The sequence below is a fragment of the Watersipora subatra genome, chromosome 7, assembly GCF_963576615.1.
Source record: "Watersipora subatra chromosome 7, tzWatSuba1.1, whole genome shotgun sequence".
Taxonomy (NCBI): Eukaryota; Metazoa; Bryozoa; class Gymnolaemata; order Cheilostomatida; family Watersiporidae; genus Watersipora; species Watersipora subatra.
In genome coordinates this window covers 16,956,551-16,977,209 of record NC_088714.1, presented here as the reverse complement: position 1 = coordinate 16,977,209, position 20,659 = coordinate 16,956,551, and the positions used below count along the sequence as shown (strand labels likewise).

General features: G+C 33.0%; 2 protein-coding genes across 2 annotated transcripts; both read right to left on the bottom strand.

The window, feature by feature from the left end:
- Positions 1-5,857: 5,857 nt before the first annotated feature.
- On the bottom strand, positions 5,858-8,557 carry LOC137400218 (BPTI/Kunitz domain-containing protein-like). The gene is made up of 4 exons (XM_068086547.1): positions 8,422-8,557; positions 7,806-7,941; positions 6,474-6,635; positions 5,858-5,946 (listed from the first exon to the last, which is right to left on the bottom strand). The coding sequence occupies exons 1-4, from the start codon at positions 8,552-8,554 to the stop codon at positions 5,916-5,918; spliced, it is 462 nt and encodes a 153-aa protein (XP_067942648.1). The 5' UTR covers positions 8,555-8,557; the 3' UTR covers positions 5,858-5,915.
- Positions 8,558-15,723: 7,166 nt separating this feature from the next.
- LOC137400484 (tissue factor pathway inhibitor-like) lies at positions 15,724-19,291 on the bottom strand. The gene is made up of 7 exons (XM_068086810.1): positions 19,187-19,291; positions 18,757-18,808; positions 18,421-18,494; positions 17,591-17,690; positions 16,967-17,102; positions 15,975-16,081; positions 15,724-15,836 (listed from the first exon to the last, which is right to left on the bottom strand). The coding sequence occupies exons 1-7, from the start codon at positions 19,289-19,291 to the stop codon at positions 15,724-15,726; spliced, it is 687 nt and encodes a 228-aa protein (XP_067942911.1).
- Positions 19,292-20,659: the final 1,368 nt, after the last annotated feature.

The window sequence follows — 20,659 nt, the reverse complement described above, 5'->3', positions numbered from 1 at the left end:
AGTTATATTAGTAGTTATATTAGTAGTTATATTAGTAGTTATATTAGTAGTTATATTAGTAGTTATATTAGTAGTTATATTAGTAGTTATATTAGTAGTTATATTAGTAGTTATATTAATAGTTATATTAGTAGTTATATTAGTAGTTATATTAGTAGCTATATTAGGAGTTGTATTGTAGTAGTTCTATTTTTCAACCATTTTCCTATAGTAAAAACGAGTGCAAATACTTTTGTTTCAAAAGAGTTCATTTTTGTTTCTGCATGTGTTATAAATAGAGTTGGTTTATTTCACTTGTTTTTTAACATATACAGTATTTGTAGCATTTCATAGATTATTATCATTACATAACCTATAAATTGGCAGAGTTTTAGCATATTATATGATAGCATCATTGCCATTATCCAACCTCAGCTTTCAATAGATCAGCGCTCATAGCTGATTTTTTATTGCTCATAAAAAGCCAGTTTTGGCTGCAAGCTGCCCAAACATATAAATGAGTAAAATGAGCTCTTATGCAGTACTGTCAAATCTAGTTGTAAAATACAAATATGCCTTCAAATGCCTTCATTTGATTTTCACTTTGAAGTATAATACAGACATATCAAAAATGGCTGCTATTACATTGTACGATGTTCCTGAAGAGTATTTTCATCGTTCCTCAAAACACTTTAAAACTTTTAGGTAAGATTATAAACTACACTTTGAACAAATCTGAAGAAATCGATTAGACTTAAGCTTTGGTGACTTTAAATCAGAGTTTAGTTCTGATGATCGAAAAGATTGATCTCCTTAGACACGCTGTCACTAAAACCATTGTAGGCGCTGCAGCAACATCAGAAGAATTAATCGTTATTGATGTAGCATTATTAGGATTATTATAATTATTGTGAAGATTGTTACAGTTATTAATAACTAAATGAATGATCGTAAATATAATTTTAACATTTTTTTATTCCACAGTTTTTTGCCACTTCCACATGTAACTAGTTGTTGCTATAAGAGAATAAAATATTTGTGTAAACAACATAAGATTCCCGTTATCTAGTAGTATTGTCTGAGATAGTGACAGTCAGCAACATTCTTTTTTGACGAATTTTTAGCTTCTGCTCCAAATTTCCTGCCTACATAGTTATGAGCAGATTTATCTTCTCCTCCTACACAACTTCTCTTTCAAAGTTTGAACAGTTGCAGAAATTTTTAAAACCAGCCATTATAACTTTACTCTCTACTGCAGTGACGATATTGTTTTAATTGCAGCTTGTTGTATACGAAACCACACCAAACTTTTGTGCTGCATTTGGTCGCAGCAAAAACTTTGAAAGCACGTAACATGTCTTACCACAAGTATTGGGAACATTTTACAAATGTTTTCAAACTACTGAATGCCTTGCGTTGCACGGGTAATAAAAAGCTTTGCACAAAAATTTTATTTTTAAACAAGATAATCAACATTTACCATTGAAATTTTAAATGAAAGTGTTTATTTCTGTGTATTGCATTTATTTCTATGTACTGTGTTTATTTCTATGTCCTGTCTTTATTACCGTGTAATTCGTACTGTGTACCTAAACATGCTGACGGACAGACAAACCGACAGAAAACAGACAAAAAGTGAGATTTATATACATAGATGTGATAGGCGTCTTATCAGATATTCAAACATATTTTGCTATTTTTAACTTTACAAAAGTACTTATTGATAACTGTAGGCTTCCTTTTAATCTAGTTGCTTCAGCAGTATGGACAAGAGCGCTGAGACGCGAAGGGTTAAATCCATAGATATATATACCTAGATTGGCCAATAATAGCTATTCCCATCAGTTGCCTTGTCAGACATAAATAGCACGACGTAACGTCACTGTATTGTACCTCACGCTTGACTGCACTGCTGTTTACAATGAATCTAATGGGAAGAAGGTAACAAAATTACATTTATTTTCACATAAAAACCTTCTTGGATACATAATCCAGTAAACTAAAGCAATTCTGTGATAATATCTGATAACCACCATAGATTAAAACTATAAAAGCTATGAATTGTTGCACACAAATCATGAGCGATCAGGGCTTTATTTGCAACCCTCTCCTATCCCCATTCTCTCTTTTTCCCTTCTCCAAAGAAGAAGTGAGAAAGGAAGAAGAGAGAAGGGGGAAAGGTGAGGGGGGGGGGCAAATAGCCAACCCACCCAAAGAGCCAGACCCTGGCTAGGTAAAAGACTAATATCATGTTGAACTAAACATTACTAAGTACAGTAATACTTCAGCTTACGAGTGCTCCAACATACGAGAAACTTGAGATACAAGCCAGCTTTTAAGCAAGTTTCAGTACTAACATACGAGCCATGTTTGAGATACGAGCACGTGAGTCAGTTGCCAAGTATGCCGAAGGTGTTTTATGAGAACAGCATCACTCTGTATTTTTCAACTACTCAGATTTATACTTTGGTACTGCGTTTTTGTGCGCGATTTTCAGTGCAGAATTACACTGTATGTGAATTAAAAGTACTCTGCGCTGACTGAAAGTTTGCCAGTAAAATGAAAGATGATGCAAAGAAAAAGCAAATGATAACAGTTGATATTAAACATAAAATTATTGAAAAATATGCGAAATGTGTATGCGCGATTGAGCTAGCTAAGCAATATGACAGAAATATATCCACAATTATCAAACAGAAGGATTATATTCAAGGCATTTAGTTCGCAAAAGGACCAATAATAGTTTCTAAACGGCGCAACAATCTTCACGACCGCTGATGGAGAGACTGCTCAGGCATTTAATTGGATAAAAGATCAACAATTGTCCGGTGACCGCGTAACTAAAACGATGCTACGTGAAAAGGCCGGTGCTATCTATCAAAACTATAAAAATAGACATTCGGACAAGTTGGCTAGTGGTTGTGCTTTAATCCTTTGTGACGACACCTGTGTTCGTCCTAATCGCAACATGTTGAAAGGGCAACAAAGGTGAACGTATTTAGATAGATTTATTTTAAGACGGCCGGCTAGTCGTAAAAGCGAAACAAAGGAAAAATTAGCTAACCAGCGAGAAACTTTAAACTACGAACGCCGAAGAAATTTTAATTATGTCAAGTTAAAAATGAAAGTTTGCTTTTAGGTTTGCTTCTGAGTTTGTCTTTTAAGACATTGATAAAATTCAAATTTATCAAAGACAACTGTTGTAATGAAGGATAACTTATATCTCCCTCCCTCGCAAATGCTAGCATTAGCTGCTATTGTATGTATTTAATTTTACATTTTAAATAATCACATTTTTTGTATTATTTTTTAATTGTTGCTTTTTGAAGGCATGTGGTAAATTATGACAATAACCAACATGTTCTTTCTGTTACAATATCTTGTTTTGAGTGCTTTATTTGCATTTTTAGAGTATGGAAACCAAGCAATATATATTTAATTGTTCGATATATAAATAAATTGCACCAACGTGCGAGTATATTAACATACGAGCTCAGTCTCGGAATGCATTAAGCTCGTAAGTTGAAGTATGACTGTATAAGTTTTTAGCTTTTAAGAGCTTGTATTCACCTTCTCATATATTTCACACCTACAACACAACAGAGTAAGGCATGGTGAATCTTATGATACCAAATAACTGCAATGTGAATTTTGTTGCAAGTCAACCTTTAACTTGCTTTTGCATATTGTACAAATAACTTGGTATTGTCCTTTCGTGACTGGCTTCTTAGTGGTGGCAATTAGTGCTAGCCTGGAAAAGTTTTTCACCAATCCAGCACTACTAAGCAACACTCAAGTCGCTTTCTCGCTGTGGTTGCAAACCTCAATCACCACAGGCGAAGACAAAGTCAAGCCACCCTGATTCTTAACTGTGATTAGGGAATTTGTTGCTTGGTTTACATCAACATTGGTAACATCCACGATGCTAGTGATACAATCATTACACTTCAGCTTTGGTGACCTAGCCAGCTACATAGCCAGCTGTAAAATAATCATTCTGTCTCATTTTTGACTTCAGACATACTTGCATACTCACCATATTTAGTCATGTTTAGTTCAGCATATTAGTCTATTTACCTAGCCAAGGTCAGGCTCTTTGAGTGGGTGGGCTATTTCCCCTCCCCTCTCCATTCCCCTTCTCTCTTTTCCCCTTCTAACTTATTTTTTGGAGAAGGGGAAAAGAGAGAATGGGGATAAGAGAGGTTGCAAATAAAGCCATGATGGCTCATGATTTGTGTGCAACAATTCATAGCTTTTATAGTTTTATTCTATGGTGGTTATCAGATATTATCACAGAATTGCTTTAGTTTACTGGATTATGTATACAAGAAGGTTTTTATGTGAAAATAAATGTAATTTTGTTACCTTCTTCCCATTAGATTCATTGTAAACAGCAGTGCAGTCAGGCGTGAGGTACAATACAGTGACGTTACGTCGTGCTATTTATGTCTGACAGGCTTTTTCCCTATTGGCCAATCTAGGTATATATATCTATGGTTAAATCTGAGTGAATTTTTCTCATTTGCTGTGATCATTTCCTGCCTGACAGCTTCATATTAGTGCTAAAAGGGTGAAGGAATTTGAAGTCAGGAGCTTTTATAAAAAATATATAGATAGAAAAATCAGGGGTAAAATCCGAATATAATATATATATATATTATATATATTTAAAAAAATCCTGCTATGTAGTTAATATTGTTTTGATATTTTATAGATTATATAACATAATTATATAACATAGTCTAATATAATACACTGTGGACTAATATAACAGAGATTAATATAATATATATTATAGGTGTATATAATATATATTATAATAATCTATATTATACAGTATATTATACTAGATTACACTATATAATTCTAATATATTATATAATCTATAATATATTAAAATTATATTAATTATATACTATAATTATATATATTCATTTTTTATATAGTATAAATATATATTAGGCCTATATATTTCAGAATATATCATCTATATTATATATATCAATCTATCTTATACTAGCGAATTGATGTACAGAGTATTTTTGTTTAGATTTTAGTAGTAGTAATATTTTCATATTTGTTGTTCAACTTTCACTTTACTTGTAACAGTAATTTTGTAAATGGCATTACATTTATATACGACCTCGCATGTGCATTGTGACAATTGTGGGGCAATATACAGTATCTTCCATTCTTTATGTGTTGCTTGGCATCTTATATACACAAATCATAAAGAAACAGCATCTATCTTATAAAACATAGGCATGGTAAAGTACACGTTATCCATCATTTGTCATCTCACGGAGTGCTCTGTAATGTTGCTGTTTGGTCAATTTTTAGCATTGCTTTTACATGATTGGTTTTCGATGGACAAAACAAAGAATAGATTAGTATAGATGGTACAGGTACCCCACAAGTCTAGGGCACATGATGGTTATGTGTATTTGAATTTTAAAGCTTCCAACAAGTTGTTGTATAAACAGTGATCGCCATGCTTATTATTGGATACGACATTCATTAAACAAAAAGAGTAAGCTAGTCCATGTTGGCTTAACGCTCTTCTTTTAGTTATGACGCTGCCTACTTCTATGGTAAGGTTTAAGTCCTTGAAGCACGCATAAAGACGCGCATTTTCCTTGAGGCACGCCTTTTAATTGGTGTTCTACTCATCACAAGCACAAGGTTATTGAAGTTGATAGATTCATAGAGTTATCATTGCTTATGTAAAGATCAAGCCCTTGTAATCAATGAGTGCATAAATGTATCATACTCTATGTTTGTAGTGAGTTACTACTTTGAGGAAGATCAAACTTTATTTGATTCATCCACAATCACCAGGTATATCAAAGAGTACATCTACATGTAAAACAGTTTGTTTAAAAAATAAATGCAATCTTCCCATTACATGATGGAGTTGTCTCGTCATGTTTCTTTGTCTAACATTGTGCATCACAGGCCTCCTTGGTCCTAAAAAGTGAAACACAACAGTAAAAAATTACGCTCGGATTAATAGCTGTGCAATAAGAGTTGTTCTTATTTGTTGTTGGAAGTTTTGTATCAACTGATTTGATAATATTTTGTGGCAGCTTTCCGACCATCACCTTAGACTACCAGGGTACTAGTTCTAGTGATCTACAGTGTGATATGATCACCCGTGTATCTACTGACTTATCTACTGACTGTGTTACGATGCCCCTGTTAAGAAATGCTTTTTTGTGAAGTTCGATTACGAGATCGGGGATCAAGGCTAATGTTTACGGACAGCGTATCATCCACTTATCTTCTGACGGAAGACAAATGATGCTTCATTAACAGCTGTCAATGACTGAAAATAGCATAACAGTTAAAGTTGTTGAGAATTGTATGAGAGACTACCAGTAACTGTATTGTTAATGAGTCATTTTTAAACTTTATAAGTGCCAATAAAGTGAAATATTACTGTTTCCTATTTGCTCATTGTTTGAACTTGACAAGAAGCGCTGTTTTATACTTACATAAAGTTGTTAGCATTTCCTCCACAGCCACTGTAGATGAATACTTCACACTGGCCAGTTACTGAGTTGTGATACCACCTAGCCATGGCGCTGACGCAGACACCTTGTTCTTTAGGTAAGACACAGACACTGTCACAACTCGCTTGGCACTCTTGCATAGTCCTAGAATTTATATTCATAAAATGTTTTTTATATTTTATAATAATAGAGAACTCTTAGTTCAGAGTTTTATATTTTGCAGAACGGAATATCTTTTGCAAAAGTAAGAAAAAACAGTTTTCTAACTTACATAAAGTTGTTGGTGTTTCCTCCACATCCACCGTAATAGAAAAGCTCACATCTTGCAGTGGCGGAGTTAAAATAGTAACGGGGGAGACGAGCTAAACAATATCCAACGTTGACAGGCTTGCTGCATCGGTTCATACAAGAGTTTTCACACTCGTATTTAGTTCTGAAATGAAATATTTATTAATGTTTATTACTTTAATGTTGATAAGCACAGTTTAGGTGGCTTACAGTAAGTTACCTAAAATGTGATTATTGTGATATCTATATAGCATTTCCGCAGGAGTCTCATATTAATACTTTGTTGCCAACAATTTCATTTCAAATATAAATGTTTTTTTTTAACTTATGCCATACCACAATAAAAAAACAGAAACAAAAAAAGGACAACAGTTAGCCATCAACATCAAATAAATTGTTTAACAAAATAGGTAGTATTTAAAGAACTTTTCTCTGCTAAAAAGCAAATATTAGGTGGAAGATTGTTAAAGCTGCTAGCAAAGATATTTTCAGAATAATAGTTAGATTTTATATGCAATTGTGCAACATGCAAATGCATATGTAATAATTCAACCTGTAACTGTTCTGTAAAAAAGGAAACAAACCACAAAAAGGTCTTGAAACTTTTAATGGATATAAAATAAATTTTAGCGTCGGTAAACTATGAAGTTGTAACGATAGTTTGAATCTAAAGTTAAATTTAAAGTTCAACTTGAAATATTTGTTCTGAAGCTGTTTACATGTTTTGACATAAACAAAATGATAAAAGGGCAAGTTACAGAAACTTTGACAATCATGGTTGCCACATTTTTTAATCGTTAGCAAGCATTAGTTAGAGTTTATGAAAAGTTGTAGCCAGACGTTTGTATGTCATTCGATTTATGAAAGTTTGACTTAAAAATCACAACTATTCTTTATATGCCAAAGTTAGTCTGCAACTTGAGAGTTAATCTGCAGTTGTTTGTTTACAAAGCTACTATTATTTATCAAAATCATAAAATGATTTTACTGGCAGAAAGTAGAATAGCCCAGAATCCTAGCTCTGACCTGAAGTTGTTGGTGTTGCCATAGCACCCGCCGTAAGTAAACTTCTCACAGTTCTGTGTGTCTTCATTGTAGTAGTATCTTTGGACATATGACCTGCATGGTCCAGAGTCAGCTTTCATAGCACACATGGGAGGAACTGTAAGCAAATATTGTAAATACTGTGGCAGATAGAATAAATGAAACTAAAAACAGTCAAAATACGACTAAATGTCCATAAAATCAGGTGGTTTCAAACTTTCCATTTTGGCAGCAAGTTGGAAAGAAATTTCTTATCAATATTTCATATTTTTCTTGAACCCAAAAGAGATAAGTTTTTGGTAATGATAATTATATCAATAATAATAATAATATATTGGCTATCCAAAAAAGAATTAAATGAAAGTGTTACCATGGTTTTAAAAAGTGAGTACAGTTTTTATTTAAATAGTTGAAAAGGAAAAAAAAACCTGAAGATTGTTCATTCTTTCCTAAAAGGTTACTCAAATTACTAGTGCATACTTGAAGCAGTAGCTATACAATGTTAATTAGCCCATGCAGCCCTCTTCTCTCCCCGTAGCATGCCAAGTGCTGCTCCTTGGTAATAATATTTAATAGCATACTTTATGATAGTTCATACCTTCCTCTTCTTCCTTCTCTTCTTTGGATTCGTCTTCTTCAACTGGTTCTCCAGCCTCTTGTTGGAGTTCAGAACTTTGAGCAACCATGAGAGCGTCTCTTTCTCTCTGGCATTGTGCCAAGTCAGTAGCCATTTTATTATAGGCCTAATATAGATGTTAAAGTTTAGACCGATGCAGAGGGAAACAAATACCAAAAATTTTTAGTCCATGAGCCTCTAAGCTTTATTAGAAATCAATCAATCAATCAATCAATCAATCAATCAATCAAGTGCGCTAGGAAAACAAAATATTTAGCTCCTGATTAAAAATGGGAAATTTTTCTCAACCGCAGACTACTGCATGATAGAAGACTCTATTTAAATTTTAATTTTCACAAATTATGAGCTAATCTAACATAATTATCCAAAAATAACACGGTTCGTTTGTTTCTATTGTAAAAAGGAGCAGTTCAGTGTTTTCGTGGTTTAGAACTCCTGACTGGGAGACTACAGGTTGTGATCTGATTCTCCAGAAAGGCTACCAACATTGATAGCAAGGCATTCTGACCTCAAATCGCTTTTTATGTCAAACCTATCATGTAAATTAGTATGCTGAGGTGATCTAAAACAGAGAGCTGCTGAAAAATGTTTTTCTTAATTTTATCGATATACATTTTCAGAGTAGCCACAACAGACTGATAACATAAGAGCAGCTGCAATCAATTTCTTCTGTATTAAATGAACTCTAAATTTTAGGGGACAAATTACAGTATGGGTGATGAACTACTAAATCATTACAGCTCTGTATGAATAAAATAATATTGATAAAATTTCCTTTGTTACTGTGAACAATGCAAATGATACTCACAGTCCAACTAACGTAGTAAGGTGCCATGTATGCGTTGCTCATGCCCTTAGAGGCATAGTACACGGTATGGTGATCTGCAAGTAATCCTTTCATAAGTAATTATTTCATAAAATGAAACGTCTTCAGAGCAGTCACTCTAACTAGGAGATGTCTGTACTTAGAGATGATCCTCAAGGCGAAACTCAATGTTAATGAAATGGAAACAGAAAAAAGTTGCTGTTAATCTACTGCTGCTAATATTGTGCATGATATAATGAAGTTGCATATTTTACTACTCTGACTATTCCAATCAAAGCTAAACATTTGATGATGCTGCGGCGAATCATATTTACCATTTTGGTAGTCAGCTGAAGAATCATCTGCCCCTTTTCTTTCAGCAACGCCCTAAAAATAGAGTTACAAAACTAAAAACTGTAGACTATTTATAATTTTATCAACAATTTATTTTGTAAATTTTGTAAATGCTTACTTAAAGTATAAATTATGCTTTAATTTAGGATTGGTTTGTAATTCAATTTATTTTAAATGCTTACGAATGATATTAATTAATTTCTAATCATTACGTGACATTTGTAATGGCAGTCTATTTTTTATGGCAACAGTGGCAGGTGCTTTTCTATAAACCTTTCTTATACTCTTATTAATAACGACCGTTTACATATGAATAAAATGAGTTACTCTATGACCACTAATCTTAAGCAAATCAAAATAATGGTGATGCACAAGAGCAACACTGTCAGAAATAGTCTGAAAACACAACTTACCACAGGCATCTTTTCTTGACCTGCTGCTACTGCCTCATTCTGAGGAGCTGATCTGGTGGTGCCAATAACAACAATAGCTAACACAACCAGTTGAACCTTCATGCTGACTCTTGAGGCTGACTGACTTGTAAAATACTGATGATAGACTCCCTTGTTTCAGTTTATATAGTGCTGCCTGACCTTTTAACCCCAATTGTTAGCTATGTAAAGGACCAATCTTGAATACAGTTATGTGCTGATGGTACATCAAAAAGTTAATTATTTTAAATTTAATTCGATTGGTTCAATTTGATGTTGCAGTTTAATAATTTAAACTGCTGAATTCGGTCAAATGGAGGAAACTAACCACATACTTAGCTAGTAGATTACAAACCCCAATCTTGTATGTTTCTGCTTAAATGTTGAAAGACTGAGAGGAACAGAATGCAAGCTAAAAAATAGAAGCCATAGTAGCCATTTTATATCTACTTGTTTTCTAAATGGTTGTAGCCAGCTCATAACATTTGCTAAAGAGTATATTTGAGGTAGTCATTTATAAGCTAGGTGGTTGTCTTGATTTTAAGCTGTATCTTTTTCGAAGCTAAAGTTGCTTAATAAGTAACAGGAAAAGTGATATCTAACTAAATCAGGTTTGAATATAAACCAATTCAGGTTCTAAAGTCTGATGTAAAAAAGTTTTGTTATGATTCTCTATCTAGAGTTGAGACCGGTGTAACTGCATCTCTGATGATTATTTTAGCATACAAAACCATGTACCTTTAATTGTCATTAGTATATATTATTATATAAATAAACATTTCACCTATTAATATATATTTTAGTTCATAACTGTTTGTTAAGGTTTTGCATACTATTTATGGTTGACTTGGTTTTTGGTTAACATCTCAGCTTGATCATCTCTTATGTTAATTGTAAAGTGCTTATGTAATGTTGTAAAATCAAATTTGATAGACTCACAGTCTTAGAAGTCAATGTAGATTCTAATAAACTTTAGTTGAATAAATGATTTAGAAAAATAGAACTGTTAATATTTCACCAAAAAATTCAAGCTAATGAGTGATTGACAAGGTGAAATCTTTAGAAATGTTCTTGTAGAATAATATAATAGTTAATGTAATTCTAGTCAAAATTGTTAAGTATTAGGTGCCCCATATATTGTACATCCTCTCAGTTTGGCGGAATATCATGAGCATTTTTGTGCCAATAAAAAAAAATTATTTATACGACCTTGGTAAAGCCTCATAGCTGGTTGCTGTTATAATTGTAACATAATGCGCCATAATTTTAATCTTAGCTTTTTATACGCCAGTTTGTGGTCACAGCTCTGATAATTAAAATTTTTAAAACTTAGCATTGTATTAGAAACGCTATATCAGTTTATATAAGATATAATGCTGGTTGACCTTTTGAACTAAACATTTGATTGATTTATAGTTCGAAAATGGGGGTAGAATCTATAATAGAATTATGCACAGACAGTACATGTGTGATTGGATTGTTTTAAAATTTAATTGGTAGCATGGCAGTTGAATTGAAACTGATAGAGCTCATGTGCAAGAAATTATCCCTTGTTTGATGTGGTCTGTATTACACGAGATAAATGAGATAGCAGAAATACTTGTTTGCATCTTCCCACCGCTTGACTTGTATTCTGCTATTTGTGCCCTCTTCTTCTATATCTTCCTGACCTCATCGGTATAATGTATCGATTGTTGCTATTACCTCATAATGGGTATTTTTTCTAGTTAGTTTTGATAAAAAACATTTTTATGAACATTTTTGTGGTTGCTTCTATTGTTCTATTTTATACACCAACATGGGCTAACTGTTAAAGATACAATTTGTCTTGTCAACAAAAAGCCTTTTCAAACTGTAATTCAAGTAAGAAAAATATTTTGAAAGACCTGCAACTTCCATGCAGAAGATAGCGATATAATAAAAACGATGCATAAAATGGTAAGTGTGGCTGTGTAGCACCTCTTTCCTTAGTAGCAATTTTCTCTGACTATATGGTCAACTGTTCAGAACTTCTATTCACATACATAAAAGGCCTCAGTCTATCTTCAATAGAATTACACAATCATCTCATAGGACTTTGGTAATCATTTTTCCAATTTATTTATATAAAAGCTTGATTCTATTTATCATAAGATTGACATTTATAGTTATACTATTCTTATATATAATATCAACTGGCTAAAAACAGTTGTCAGTATCTCTCAGTTTTGTACTCACTCTGTCTGGTGAGATTCACAACCTGTCACTCTCAATCGAATGGTGAATGTCTGAATGACACTGCCAGGTTGAACATGGTCATTAATCTTGATGTCAAATCTCTGTTTGCAATATAATACAATTAATTTTAAGGTTTTAGATTAATGACTCAAACATTGGAATCAATAATAACAAAATTTTAGCATTCAATCAGACAATAATAACAAATATCAGCATAGAGATGAAAGAAGAATAGAAAATAGACAAAGTAAAAATAAAAATAGAAAAAGTAAGATAATTTGGAAAACATATTTTTACCTTTCTTGTAAAAATGCTTTAGATAATAGATTTAAAAAGAGGCATAGAATTAACTTTGAGATTTCGAAGTTTACACTTACATCGCACATTAGTATAAGTACTTTTAAAAAAAGAAACTTACCGTGCAGACCTTTTTTAAGTGTAAGTCATCTGTGCAAAAATGTTCAGTCACAATCAAGCTCTGAAAGAATTGTTGTCATTAAAGGAAAAGATGGCAAGTTTCAAAAATAGTAGCAGAAGTTATCTGCAACAAATTAACACCATTGCTTTGTTGTCTGTTTCACAGTCTGCTGGCAACGCATCTCCTCAGTTGATATTTATTATCAAACACATATATTTAAACAAAGCAACTATTTTAAAGTCCAATCATTAAAAAACAAAGTATTTAAAAGCTGCTGTCAGAAATGACTTCCGCACCATGTATGAACAACAGTTGTCTTTGCATTGTCAGTTTGATTAATATTTTTTATTACATGTTTGATTTTGGCTAATCATGATATGTTAGTCATTGCCTACACAGATATGTATGCCTGGTTGTCAATATGTCACATGCATGCAACACGCTGCGGGTGCCGGGTGTACTGCAGTTATCGGGCTATTGCTCAAAATCTCTGCGCTCTTTCTAGTTTTGATGTAACTAGACAACTGAATGCAGTATCTTATTAGTGAAAAATGTTTGTTTTAATAATGGTATTGCTATATTTAGTGGTTGCGTTATTTAATGGTTGTCAAATTAGTATCCATTTCTCAACTTCTTCTAAAGATTTGAAAAAAAATAAAGATACTCTTTACACTTAGCATCAAAAAGAGGATGATTTACAGGTATGTTCTACATATTGATTCAATAAGATCCAGTAAATTATGGTTGCCAGTGTGGGAGATAGTTTTGCCAAAATACAATAGGTGGCGATAAACCCTCAACTTTGTAATAAGGAGTTGTGCCCTCTAACAATCTGCAACAAAAAGATTTAAACAACGCAGCAGCTAAAGAATGCAAGGAGAGATAAAGTTGAGTTGATTTGCCCTTATTTCCATTATTATATCCACTCCTGATTATATGACTGCGTTGGCATGATCAATAGAATGTGACATCTCTTAGGCACTCCTACACTCGCACATGCTCTTTTTTTCACAAAGTTGATACACTTAAATACAAAGATATTCAATGATTTCTGAAGACCACGTTTAATGTTTTATCAATTACTGGTGTGAAGGTGTGACCACTGAAATAGATTAGCAGAAGGACGTAGAAAATTAAATTAGATTTGAAATCGACGTCACCCACTCTTTAGGTAGTCGAGTAGGAGAGGAGGTGCAGCATTAGTCATGTGTCTCTTTAATAAGTCATGTTATCTTTAATAGTCATGTTGTCTCTTTAATAATTAAATGGTAGGCATACTTTGTCTCTAAGTAAACTGAGTGTGCTATTTTTTTTATAGCGTATCATTCTTTCAGTTCGATGTAGTTAAGTGATAATACAGAAGTTGTCTTCATGTAAATATTTAATACAGCTTTATGAAAGTTAATAATTGATTTAAAAAAAATTCAAATTTCTAGAAACAATGTTTTATTTTTACAAATTTTTTAGAAACCAACATATGTATGTCGATTAATAGTTTAAAAATGAGAAAAAAACAACTATTGTTATTGAGTTTAAGAAATGTCAAAAGGAATGTTTACCTTTAGCTAAAGCGAATTACAGAAAAAATAGAAACAGATTTAGTGTCAGAACATCTTGTTTTATTGAGAACGTCATTGTATAGTTCTTCCTGAGAGAGAAACGTGATGCTCTTTGAATGATAAGATAACTCTTGAAAAAACCGACTTCCATTAGGTGTTTCCAAAATTTGAAAACTTGTCGAGTTTGCATTAAAATTACAAAGACAAAACATGTATTTACTTCTAAACAACTTCTAGAGCTCTATTTTGCTAAAAACACATCACAAAATCACAAACCAATGTCATTTTTGGAATTTTCTTCATAAAAAGCTATTGACTTCATTGAGAAAAAACTCGATGTTTGTTAAATCAGTGAATCAGGCTATTAAATTAAAGCTACACAAACTTTTAAAAACTAGACAAGCGTAAAAAATTAGATCAGACTAAACCAAACTCAATTAGACTAGTCTAGATAAGACTGGACTGAACAGTAAGGCTAGATTAGTTTGAGCTAGATTGGATGGTTGTACTATACTGATGCCAGACAACACGATAAAACATTATTCATTGTGAACATTTTCTGATTAATTAATTACTGAACAGAAGAAAAATTATTACCAAGCTAGAAACTTGAGAGATGAAGTAATAATTTTACAAAATCTTGTCATAATAATTCTTTAGAATTGACAACTGGCCTACTGACAACTTATATGAATATAAATTGTCAGTAGTCCTAAATCTATATTCAAATGTGATACTACGACTAGATATAACTAAAATAAAGTAAAATTCAAGTCCACAACAAAAATGGTTTCTGACCTGGCACAGTGCCAAAAAGAAAGAGATAATCTCATCATTGTTCAGAGTTCTGGGCTGCAGCAAGAGGCTAGAGTTTCTTTTGAAAGAGAAGGCGAGTCTGGAGAGGAAGTAAAAGGTATCTACTGTAGAATTTGTGTCTGTTTAGAAAGTGACATGGCATTCTGAGTTTTAAGTGACGACCTTTCTGTAAGGTATCTTACAGCAAGTATGGGATGTTACAGTTGCTCCCATGTGTGCTATGAAAGCTGATTCTGGACCCTGCAGGTCATATGTCCAAAGATACTACTATAATAAAGACACACAAAAGTGTGAAAGGTTCACTTCGCCTTAGCATTTATGGAATAATTGTGCACATTCTTATTATCTGTGCTTTATCAGTACGTCTGATAATCTCTCATGGCACATTAGACTATCAGGGTACTAGTTCTGGTTATCTGTAGTGTGCTATGATCACCCGCGTATTAGCACTATCTACTGACGGGAGACAAATGATGCTTCATTTACAGCTGTCAATGACCGAAAATAGCATAACAGTTAAAGTTGTTGAGATTTGTATGAGAGACTACAGGTAACTGTATTGTTAATGAGCCATTTTTAAACTTTGTAAGTGCCAATAAAGTGAGATATTGCTGTTTCCTACTTGCTGATTGTTTGAGATTGACAAGAAGTGCTGTTTTATACTTACGGATAGTTGTTAGCATTTCCTCCACAGCCGCTGTAGATGAACATTTCGCACTGGCCAGTCACGGAGTTGTGATACCATCTAGCTGTGCCGCTGACGCAGGGACCTTGTTCTTTAGGTAAAACACAGATTTTTTTATTTTTTTCACACAATATTTTTTTGCTTAAGAATAAAAAAATCAGTTTTCTAACTTACATAAAGTTATTGTTGTTCCCTCCACATCCACCATAAACGAAAAGCTGGCATCTACCTGTGGCGGTGTTATAATAGTAACGAGGGAGACGAGCTGAACAGTATCCAACGTTGATAGGCTTGCTGCATCGGTTCATACAAGAGTTTTCACACTCGTATTTAGTTCTGAAATGAAATATTTATTGTTTATCACTTTAATGTTGATAAGCACAGTTTAGGGGCTTACACTAAGCTACCTAACATGTGATTATTGTGATATCTATATAGCATTGCGGCATAAGTCTCATATTAATACTTTGTTGCCAATCATTTCATTCCAGAAAAAAATATTTTATAAATTATACCATACAACAATTATAAAACAAAAAAAAGAGCAACAGTTAGCCACCATAACTAAATAAACGATTTAACAAATAGTGTTCAAAGTACTTTTCTCTGCTAAAAGAACAGATAATGGGTGGAAGATTGTTAATGCAGCTAGCTATAATATTTTCAAAATAAGTGTTAGATTTCATATGCGATTGGGCAGTATGCAAATGCATATGTAATCATTCAACCTGTAACTTTCCTGTAAAAAAAGAAGCAAACCACAAAAGGTCTTAAAACCTTAATTAGGTGTAAAATAAACTTTTAGCATCGGTAAACTATGAAGATGTAAAGATAATTTGAATTTGAAGTTAAATTTATAATTTGAATTAAAATATTTGCTCTGAAGATGTTTTCATGATTTGACATAAGCAAAATGGTATAAGGGTAAGTTACAATAAATATGACAATCATGGTTATCACATTTTTAATTGCTAGAAAGCATTAGCTAGAATAGATGAAAAGTTGTAGTCAAACTTTTGTATGTCATTCAACTTATGGCAGTTTGACTCAGAAATCACAACTATTTTTTATATATGTCAGAGTTAATCTGCATCAGAGTTAATCTGCAACTTCAGAGTTAATCTGCAGTTGTTTGTTCTTAAAGTAATTATTATTATTCATCGCAATCATAAAATGATTTCACTGGCAGAAAGTAGCATAGCTCAGAATCTTAGCTCTGACCTGAAGTTGTTGGGGTTGCCATAGCACCCGCCGTAAATAAACATTTCACACCTCTGCCTGTCTTCATTATAGTAGTATCTTTGGACATTTGATCTGCTGGGTCCAGCATCAGCTTTCATAGCACACATGGGAGCAACTACAATCACATATTGTAAATACTTTTGCAGATAGTATAAATGTAACTAAAAAGAGTCTGAATGAGACTAAATGTCCATAAAATTAGGTGGTTTCAAACTTTCCATTCTGGCAGCAAGTTAGGAAAAAAATTTCTCATCAATCTTTTATATTTATTTTGAACCCTAAAAAGATATATTTTTGATAATAATACCAATAATAATAATAATAATAAAATTATAATATATTGGATATCCAAGAAAAGAGTTAATTAAAAGTGTTACCATGGTTTTAAAAAGTGAGTACAGTTTTATTTAAATTGTTGAAAAGGAAAAACACCTGAAGATTGTTCATTCTTTCCTAAAAGGTTACTCAAATTAATAGTGCATACTTAAAGCAGTAGCTCTACAAGGTTAATTAGCCCATACATCCCTCTCCTCTCTCCCGTAGCATGCCAAGTGCTGTTTCTTGGTAATAATATTTGATAAAATTCTTTATGATAGTTCATACCTTCCTCCTTCTCTTCTTTGGATTCGTCTTCTTTAACTGGTTTTCCAGCCTTTTGTTGGAGCTCATAACTTTGAGCAACCATGAGAGCGTCTCTTTCTCTCTAGCATTGTGCCAAGTCAGTAGCCATTTTGTTATAGGCCTAATATAGATGGTAAAGTTTAGACCAATGCAAAGGGAAACAGATGCCAAAAATATGTGTTCCATAAGCCTATAAGCTTGGTTAAAAATCAATCAATCAAGTATGTGCGCTAGAAAAACATAATATTTACATCACGTTGAAACATGGGCAAATTTTCTCAACACAGACCACTGTATGATAGAAGGCTCACTGTATGATAGAAGGCTCTATTTAAACTTTAATCCTCATAAAACACTGAGCTAATTTAGCATAATTATCAAAAAATAACATCGATCGTTTGTTTCTATTGTAAAAAGAAAGCAGCAGTTCAGTGTTTTAGTGGGTTAGAACTCCTGACTGAGAGACTACATGTTGTGATCTGATTCTCCAGAAAGGCTACCAACAATAATAGCAAAGGAATCTGACCTCAAATTGCTTTTTATGTCATACCTATCAGATAGATTAGCATGCTAAGGTGATCTCAAACATGGAACTTTTGGAAATTGTTTGTCTCAATTTTATCGATATACATTTTTAGAGTAGCCACAGCAGACTGATAACATAAAAGCAACTGCACCTGAAATGAACCCTAACATTTGGGTGACAAATTACAGTATGGTTGTTAAACTACTAGATCATTACAGCTCTGTATGAGTAACATAATATTGATAAAATTTCCCTTGTTACTATGAACAATACAAATGATACTCACAGTCCAACTGGCGTAGTAAAGGGCCATGTATACGTTGCTCATGTCCTTAGTGCCATGGTACTCAGTGTGATGATCTGCAAGTACAGTAATCCTTTCATAGTTAACTATTTCATAAAATGAAATGTCTTCAGAGCAGTCACTCTAACTAGGAGATTTCTGTACTTAGAGATGTCCTCCAAGGTTAAACCCAATGTGAATGAAATGGTAACAGAAAAAGTTGCTGTTAATTTACTGCTGTTAATATTGTGACTGATATACCGAGGTTACATAGTTTACTACTCAGAGTATTTCAACTAAAGCTAAGCATTTGATGATGCTACGGCAGATCATATTTACCATTTTGGTAGTCAGCTGAAGAATCATCTGTACCTTTTATTTCAGCAACACCCTGAAAATAGAGTTACAACACGAAAAACTGTAGAATATTTATAATTTTATCAACAATTTATTTATGTAAATTTTGTAAATGCTTACTTAAAGTATAAGTTTTGCTTTAATTTAAAATTGGTTTGTAATTCAATTTATTTTAAATGCTTACGGATGATATTAAATAATTTCTAATCATTACGTGACATTTGTAATGGCAGTCTATTTTCTATGGCAACAGTGGCAGGTGCTCTTCTATAAAACTTTTCTATACTCTTTTTAGTAACGGCTGTTTCCATATGAATAAAATGAGTTACTCTACCAATCATATGCAGGAGATGAAAAAAAATTGGTGAGAGAAAAGCTATGCTGTCAGAAATAGCCTGAAAACACAACTTACCACAGCTATCTCTTCTCCCTGACCGTCTATTGCTGCCTCATGCTGAGGAGCTGATCTGGTGCTGCCAATAACAGCAATAGCTAAAATAACCAGTTGAATCTTCATGCTGACTCGTGAGGCTGACTGACTTGTAAAATACTGATGATAGACTCCTTTGTTTCAGTTTATATAGTGCTACCTGACCTTTAACCTCCATTGTTAGCTATGTAGAGGGTGAATCTTTAATATAATTACGTACTGATGGTACGAGATTAGTTAATTTAAATTTAATTTGATTGGTTCACTTTGATGTTGCAGTTTAATAATTTAAACTGCTGAATTCGGTCAAATAGAGAAAACTACCTCCTTTGATGTTACAGTTTAATAATTTAATCTGCTGAATTCAGTCAATTGGAGGAAACTACCTGCATAACTAGCTAATAGATTTTGAAACCAATCACACTGCGCGTGATTGGTTAGAACATGGTGAGTTTGAATACATGTTTGAACATTATTGAGCTTAAGAACATCAACAAGTTTTTACTTTATTTGTTTTAGTCTAAACTGTTGCTAACTGACGCAAGCTCGGTGAGTCCGACCAGCTAGGCAAGATTGGAGGAAGACAATCTAGTAAGAAGTTGAAGTAACTCTATTACAATGTAGGAAATAACTCTATTACAATGTAGGAATTAACTCTATTACAATGTAAGAATAAATTGATATTTTGGCGTATTCATTGTTCATTAACTTCCAAGTTAATGGTAATTGAGCAGTGCGCAGGTATGTCAGGTATAACTTCATTTACTTTCATAATAGCCCCTTATTTTCTTGCAACTCATAAAACCGGTTGTGGATTTTTGTTGGATTCAGGGAAAGTATATGTCCAAGGAGCGGTAGGCCTGGAGGTCCTGGTATTTTTCTTAAAGGATTCTGTAGAATAGACAGCAAACCTATATATTATAACTGCTATTATAATATTGTAATCAGTATATATATTATACAGTACTTATAATTGCTATTTAGATATCGGCAAAAATTTGAGAGATTAGTACTTGTCGTTAAGTTGTGCATCTATTGTCGAATGATATTAACTTTGCTTTCAAATTATGAGCACTTTCAAAAATGTATCAGTTTATACAGTTCAATTTGTTTAACCAACTGACTTGATAAAAAAGAGTTGATTAGATCGGAAATTGACAGTGTAATATTTTAGTAGATCTTCACACAGAATTACTGCTATGCACAGCTCAACCAGCTTTATATATTCCGCATAACCAATCTCAACTGTAACCCTATGGTAGGTTTACACCGAAAGCTTACCTTGAGTGATTTGGTGACAAGGTACAATGTAAGGAGCAGTGTGGCAGCCAGTAAAGAGAGAGTGAAGATTTCTTCTAAAGACATGCTGAGCTCCATTTCTAATGTTTGATACCTTTCTACTACGTTTCAGTTTATATACCTTTCAGTGCCCTTTGTTTGAGTTCTGGTCACGGT

What these genes read in the sequence shown, in the direction of transcription:
- LOC137400218 (XM_068086547.1), bottom strand. Translation starts at nt 8,554, where the DNA reads ATGGCTACTGACTTGGCACAATGCCAGAGAGAAAGAGACGCTCTCATG. An exon ending in GGCAACACCAACAACTTCAG is followed by an intron (nt 6,636 to 7,805) that starts GTCAGAGCTAGG and finishes TATAAATTCTAG; the next exon opens with GACTATGCAAGAGTGCCAAG. An exon ending in GGAAATGCTAACAACTTTAT is followed by an intron (nt 5,947 to 6,473) that starts GTAAGTATAAAA and finishes TTCACTTTTTAG; the next exon opens with GACCAAGGAGGCCTGTGATG.
- LOC137400484 (XM_068086810.1), bottom strand. Translation starts at nt 19,291, where the DNA reads ATGAAGATTCAACTGGTTATTTTAGCTATTGCTGTTATTGGCAGCACC. An exon ending in CAAAGAAGAGAAGGAGGAAG is followed by an intron (nt 17,103 to 17,590) that starts GTATGAACTATC and finishes ATGTGATTGTAG; the next exon opens with TTGCTCCCATGTGTGCTATG. An exon ending in GGCAACCCCAACAACTTCAG is followed by an intron (nt 16,082 to 16,966) that starts GTCAGAGCTAAG and finishes ATTTCATTTCAG; the next exon opens with AACTAAATACGAGTGTGAAA.